Source organism: Nanorana parkeri, unplaced genomic scaffold, assembly GCF_000935625.1.
Source record: "Nanorana parkeri isolate BGI_ZX_2015 unplaced genomic scaffold, ASM93562v1 scaffold1, whole genome shotgun sequence".
NCBI classification, from domain to species: domain Eukaryota; kingdom Metazoa; phylum Chordata; class Amphibia; order Anura; family Dicroglossidae; genus Nanorana; species Nanorana parkeri.
In genome coordinates, this window is record NW_017306269.1 from 2642446 (window position 1) to 2649623 (window position 7178).

The following is a 7178-nucleotide window of genomic DNA, read 5'->3' on the forward strand; positions in this document are numbered from 1 at the left end:
TGAGTTTATTTGGAGGTAGTATGTTCCATAGGGAAAAGAGGCCTGGCTCAGGTTTTCTAGACAAAGTGAATAAACTGGGGAGGACAATCCTGGGCTCCGCTACCGTCCAATGACTGCGAAGGCGATCAGTAATAGATGCAGGCTATTGATAACATTGTATACCTTCTCCCCATCGAGCGATGTCAGTTCTCTCTGTGCAATATGTAAAATATAAGTAGGCAGTTTTGTAAAGTTTATATTGGACATCAGCTTATCTTGTAAACTCCTCCCAGTCCACTTCAGTAAAGAAAGGATGTGATTTGATCTCTTCAACGCCTGCAACTCCGGCCCCCAGGCGCTCCATGGGGTTAAACTGCAAAAGCTAAAAATAAATAAATTAAAATTATGAACGACAATTTTTTATAACAATTTTAATAACAGAACAGTGGCATGAGGCGGGTCCTCATAGCATCTCTTCTTTCATTTTTTATTTTGCAACAAGGTCATTTAAAACTATTATTTCTACCTAAACAGAATATGTCAGCATTTAAAGGAATCGTCAGTTTCCCAAAGATCCTAAAACCCAGAGTGGACCTAACTACAAGTATTATGGTGATTAAAGTCTACATGTATCTTCCTGAAAGGAGAACTGTGAGGTGAGTTTCATTGTCACACGTCGGCTCTATAGATCGGGAAGTGAGTGAACACATAGCGTCACTCGCTCACTTCTCGATCACGGGAAGGACGCTAGTTTATGTCCTCCCGCGACCCATAGAAGAACTATGGAACACTTAGCACATATTTCTCCTTTAAACACAGTAAACTGTCAGCAAAGCTGCAAATCAGGAACCTGAGTGGTCTTTTGATTTCACCTTCCACCTCAAACCATAAAGTCTCAAAACCCAAGGTGCTTCCATATGCAAATATAGACTTCAGTTTACAAATTTCTAGCTGTGTTCCTCCTTCAATTCACTACTGGTAACAAAATGTGATTTGTGGCCTCGCTGACCAATAAGGAAGTGTCAGAGAGATCAGTTTTACATTTCAGGAACTTACTTCAGAGGCTGTCACTACTGACTAAACTGGTATAGGTAAAAGGTTACAAGGCTATTCTTCTGATACTGGCTCAGTGAGTGAGTGCCCTGTTAGAAGCATGCAGCCAGAAAAGTCAGAATTTCCATCCTACATGCCTATTGCAGATAACTGACTCAATAGGGAGTAAAATCAGGATGACAGCCCTAGAACCTGTACCTATAATAACAGGGCAGCACCTTTATTTCTTGCTTGACAGATTGCCAGAAAAGATTGAGCAGATAATCGAAACTCAGGCTGGGTTCACACCTAGGCAGAGGCGTTTTTGCGCGTTTGTACACACATTAGCAGCATGCGGTTACTTGTGCATTTATGCGCGTTGTATGCGTGTTTTAACACGCGTACATGAAGACGTGGGTTTTGATTGGCAGCTCAAACTATTGTGGGCAATGGAAGAACGCGCGTATAAAAGTGCAAAAACGCTCACGGGCATTTCCAGTGAAGTTTATGGGGGGAAAAAGATTTTTGCAAAAACATTTTTAAAAACAAGTTTACAAAAGGGTTAAAACTTACCTGTGACTCCGCCGCACGCTCCCTTCCGAAGATCTGAAGATTCTCGGGGGGCCGCAAAGGATCATGGGGCGGGCGCATGCACAGTTCAGATCTTTGGCCGGGAGATAAGGAGAGACACAAGGTAAGTCAATGGAGGCACCGTACACCCTCACAGACTCCGTGGGACAGGAAGTGCCAGGAAGAGATAGGAGTTAGCGCTGGATCAGAGACCGGCACCAGCGCTGGAGGGACTCCTAAAAACTACTGAAAGAAGAAGATGATCGGATCAAGAGGCATCATTTAAGGTAAGTCCTTACACCAGCATTGGGGGGACTTGCCTTTAATATCACTTTAAGTTTCCTAATCTCCTTCTTTCAAAAAAGAAATACCTGTTGATCCTGCCTGCCCTTTTTTCCACAGGGTGATAATATTTGGCCAGCAGTGAATTCAGTGCAGCGTTGTCACCCTGAGCAGCCGCTGTAGCTACCTGAAATACCGAGCTGCGTTGCCACATATGCCAAGGAGGAGGGTTATCAGCACTGGCGACAACCCTACCATTTAGTGGCAATCAGCACAAGACAAGTAGTTCAACCCCCCCCCACCCCCCCAAAAAAATATGGGAATACCTATAAGGGGAAAAGGGGGACTTGTAAATCTAAAAACATGAGTTTGACCAAAAAGAGACAATAAATATACTAGGGGGAGAGGCAAGAACCAGAATGGGAGATAATTTCACACTCATAAAGCAGCTATATAACATTGAAGAACTAGGTAGACATTAAAGAAGATATTAGGGTGGCATCTGTTACAGATCCTTGAACACGTCTTTCTTTTTTCCATGAGGCACCACCTTAAAATTGATAATGGTATTGTAAGTTACCTAATACAGAACTAATGCAATGTATTAAAACACATTTTCCTAAGTATTAGTGTATGTAAAACCTGCACTGAAAGGGTCTTTGCATCAAGTACAGTACAGACACTGGGAATTTCCCCGGCAAACATTTGTCTTCATCTGCCACTACAAAGCTGAGTAAACTTTGAAGAGTATGAAAGTAAAGTCAAAGGCCCCGTATGTAGGGTACGAAGTGGCATAAATTTCCCCAGACGCTCCCCCTGGACATGACTGTGACATTTTTGAGTGGAAAAGGAAAGGAAAAACAGACGAGCCCTCTCCATGCTACTATAGGCCTTCCTTTTTCCTGCTAAAGACTTCCTGACAACATGCACTGCTGGTTTCCTCCTACAAACAACAGGCTACATCAGAATCTCCCCAGCGGCCACTTGTTATGAGCTATGATGAAGTTGCTGGGTCATCAGAGGGTGCAGGGGTTAATTTCAAAGAATGCTTACCCCTTCTTATTACTTCTGGTCCAACAGCACAAGTTGCCTATAAGGATTCTCAGCAGACGTGATGGACCAGAGGTGACCTCACAGGCCACTAGTCTACAAGGATGCAGGGTCAAGCTTAGAGACCCAGACGAAAGGCAGACAGCATGTGGCTTTGACTAAAGGTTTGACCTTTGTTTCTTTTGCAAATTACTCTTTGGGTTATACAGTCTTTATGACATAAGGATGTAGTCTAGTCTGACCAGATCAAACAGCCATACAGTTTTTGTTACTTGAGGATTGTACAAGTGTACATATAATGGTGGCATATAGAAGAAAAAAAAACTCAATGGGATTATTTTTTAGACGAGGCCCGTGTTTTTATAAAGAATCTGCAAATATAAAGTCCATGACTATTTGAAGATTAGGAGAGTCATTATACAACCAGGTGCCTCTGCTATTAAATCCCATTTGGGGCTTTTTATTCTTACCACCATTATATTTGATGACTTCAATGCTCCCGAGGTACCAAAGCTTGGATTTTCACCCAGTATCCAGAGGCTCAGTGCTCAACCTCTGGCCCTTTGGTACTAGATTTCAGCCCTTGGACCCCAGCAGTCTGTAGCATGTCCACAGTCACTGACCATCATTGTATGTCTGCAGTCTTTGACAGTCCTCTCTACCATTACATATACTCAGCATTATATGTGTTCTTTGGGTGATGTAAGGGGCCTAAGTAGAGACCCTCTATACCTCAAGTTGGCAACCACTGAACCAAAGCAGCCTACTTGGATCAGGGTCTGCGTGAAGGCAAACATATTTTCCACAAGCCAGTTTTCAAGGCAGCAGACCATTAATACAGTGGCGGACCTAATAACCAAAGGGCCCTGGTGCAGGATTTTATCTTGGACCCCCCAGTTGCAGTAGCGTGCTGGACTCTGGACTTACCTGAGACCCGGCAGGGCACATCATAGATCCTGCATAGCCCACCTAGGACTCTCTATGGTGGGCGATGCAGGGTCTCAGGTGAGCTGGTCGCTGGGGTCCCTTACTCCGTACCTCCTCCCAACTCTTCTTACCTGCTGCTGCTGGGGCCCGGCCTCCTCCACCCCGTTTGCCATGCCGCCCCTGGTACCGCTGATACCCATGTAAGGGGCCCCCCTGGCTGCCCAGACCCCTCACATGGGTACCAACCATACCCCCTCAAATACCATACCATATCAAAGTTTGTGACTACGTTAGAATGTGTGACCGGTGACGTGGTCACGCGTTTTAAAGTAATCCCGCCCAGTTTTTCGGCGGTGGAATGTGTGACCGCCAATAGGTGAAGCATTCCAACGCTTTCTCAGCTGTTCCAGGGCAGATTGGCATCGCAGATGGTATGTGCAGGAGAACCGATCGGTCCTGAAATGTCCCTTCTTTCCGACTTTGTGACTGCGATCTCACATTGCACAGCACTCACAAAGTCGGATAGAAGTAGCATTTCAGGACTGATCAGCTGTTCCAGGGCAGATCGGTTCTCCTGCACATACGATTTGCGATGCTCGCTATATACTGAGTTTTGGGTCACCGGAGGTTAGTATATATCCTCCCGTGACCCTAAAGAGAACTATGGGATAAAAGGTTTCCCCATAGTTCTCTTTTAAGTGTTTTCTTCACACTTTAAAAAAAATGTTTCCTCCAGCAACAGAATCACTTTATAGTAAAAAGTTACTTTGCTATTTCTAATTTTGCAGCTTTCATTACAATACTACCTTGTGATCCTGCCATGGTTCTTCCTGTGATAGGGTGACAGCACTCCGTTTCTGTTGTACCATTGTTTTCCTGTGTTGTCACCCTGTCACGCAGGCTTTTGATGGAGACTACAAGTGACTTGTCACCATCAAGAAACCAACCCTGAAAAATGTCATGTAGCCATCCCTGGAGTATATGTAGACAGGAATTGGCTGTAAAGATACTAAAGGAGATCTATGGTACTGAGATGAAAAAAAAGGATGGAAAAAATAATTAGGTAGAAAAAAGGAAATTGTTTATGATACACAGTAATGTAGAATGCTAAATGTCTTTCGGTTCAGGTTAACATTTACTTTAAAACAGCTAGAAATTGTAAACACGGATACAGTTTAAACTGCATCTGTGATGAAATGAAAGAAAAACGCTCAAAACAGTACAACTTCGAGTGAAAAGTCTAAGAAACATTTAAAAGCTCAAACTTCACATGAGCTGCGCTGGCTTAATAAAAACACAACCCTCATTGCTTCTGAAGTTTCGTTTCTGTAAAAGTCAAAAAAGCACCTTACATAATTGCCCTTCTAGTAGAGACTGCTGTGCCACCTCCTGCACAGTAATCTCGAGGGAGCCGATGTCCTTGGATCTCCCTTACAACAGATCGCTTGGGTCTCAGATGTGATGTGGAAAGAGTAGGATGTATTTTGACAAGTGCAAGGCAGACAAAATGAGACAAGTCTGCCATCAGAGAGAATTTGTAAAACACAGATGTCTGAAATGATCCTATTTCTAATAGGGGAACGAACACAGATCATCAGAAACCTTCCACCACCACCCCCCTCCTCGCACTTCTACGGAGCCAAAAATCTGCTCCAGGCACCGCAAAAGAGAAAAAGGCAAAGGGAATTCTTTGCGCTTAATTCCTCTCTTCCCATTGCCAGCCTTGTCAAGATCTTGGAACGGATGAGCCAAGATCAGGAGCGAAGCGCTGACTCCGGTAAAGGCACCTGAAACGGAGGCCGCGTCTTCAGAAGTTCAGTGTCAGGCAAACGCTTGACAACATTTGCCGTTTTAATATTTCATCTGTGAGCGGCGGCATTCACTGGGGGCGGGAAGAATGTCCAAACCAGCTGTTCATAAAATAAGCAAAGCTGGGGAGAAAAAAAAGAGAAAAAACGTTCAAATCCATTTGTTTTATTCACTGTCGTGGACCGTTATCCTTAGCCGCGATGCTATACAAATAGCGGCCTGTGTGGAATAATGATCGACTGCACGGGGAGACAGTGTGACAGCTTAGGAAGAGTTCGAAGATTTGTGCCAAAAGTCTATTTTATCTTTTAACAATCAAAACTAAAATCTGAATATATGTTACACAGCAATGGTACGAGCAGACTCAAACTTTTAACAGCAAAGATGGCAAGATATAGTAAAGAGAAAAACAAGCATCGGACTTTCGAGGAGCCCTGTTATGAGAAAGATACATACACTGCAGAGCTGATCTCTTTCTACCTGGCTGCCATGTTGATCCTCTAGCTTCAATACTTACTGACCTGAAACAAGTATAGGAGTTCCATCATCACGGGCTGCACGCTTGTTCCAGATCGGTAACTCTCAAAGTATCAAAACCACAGAATAAGCATGTCAGAGAGGCAGTACAAGCACAATACAAGCACAGGCCTATGTATTACTTATTATATTTAATTATTATTATTACACAGGATTTATATAGCGCCAACACTTTGCTTTGTGCTTTACAAAATGGCAGGAGACACTACCGTTATAATACAATTTCAGTACAATAGGGTTGGGATTCTGTTTTTGTTTTTTTACATATTTTATCTATTACGTTTCATTCTAAAAAATGTAATTATTATTATTTTTATTATTTTTAAACAAGTAAATGTGAAGTACTCCATGCAAATATTTAAACAGTCCAGCTCCAGAGCTATATTCAGGTTTATCATTTATTTTGGTTATAGAAATAGGCCATTTTGGTGTATTTTTTAAAGATTTCATTCAATATCCATATACTTTAAAGGCAAAAATGTAAAAAGATAGATAAAAATCCACTTTCTTCCATGTTTACTGCTGAAAATATCGAAATAACAATTGTTATGATTGTTCTTCCATCTATACCATTTACTTTGACACCAAAAAATAATGCTTGTAGTACAAAGCAAAGGAACGCTGGAAACAAAACGAAGGTGCTTTTTTATATTATTATTATTATTTTTTTACACTCCAAGAAAAAAAAAAAGAAAAGAAGAAGCTAGGCAGAGAAGGGAGTTTATGATGGAAGATTTATTGGATGGATTTATTGACCTTAATTAGGTAATGTCCCCACCATTGCACTGCCATAACGAGTGTGTTCATATGATGCAGTGTCATTCTGAATGGCATCCCAATGCACTTTGCCAGTGGATTTGCATTGCCACGCATATATTGCCTGTGGTATTCCTGCAGCTGATCCCATTATTGACTTACCATGCCTTGTTCTGGACTGTGTGGAGACGGCCATCTTTGTACAGAAGCAAAGATTTGCTTCTTCATATCAGAAT

General features: G+C 42.4%; 1 protein-coding gene across 2 annotated transcripts in view; it reads right to left on the reverse strand.

Annotated features, from left to right (window-relative positions):
* Positions 1–229: 229 nt before the first annotated feature.
* RPS6KC1 (ribosomal protein S6 kinase C1) overlaps positions 230–7178 on the reverse strand; it is a 124471-nt gene continuing 117522 nt past the window's right edge. For both annotated transcript variants that reach the window (XM_018556206.1, XM_018556285.1), the window contains one exon: positions 230–361. In XM_018556206.1, coding sequence (XP_018411708.1) covers positions 251–361 — 111 coding nt within the window. In that variant the 3' untranslated portion in view covers positions 230–250. The remainder of the gene's footprint in view (positions 362–7178) is intronic.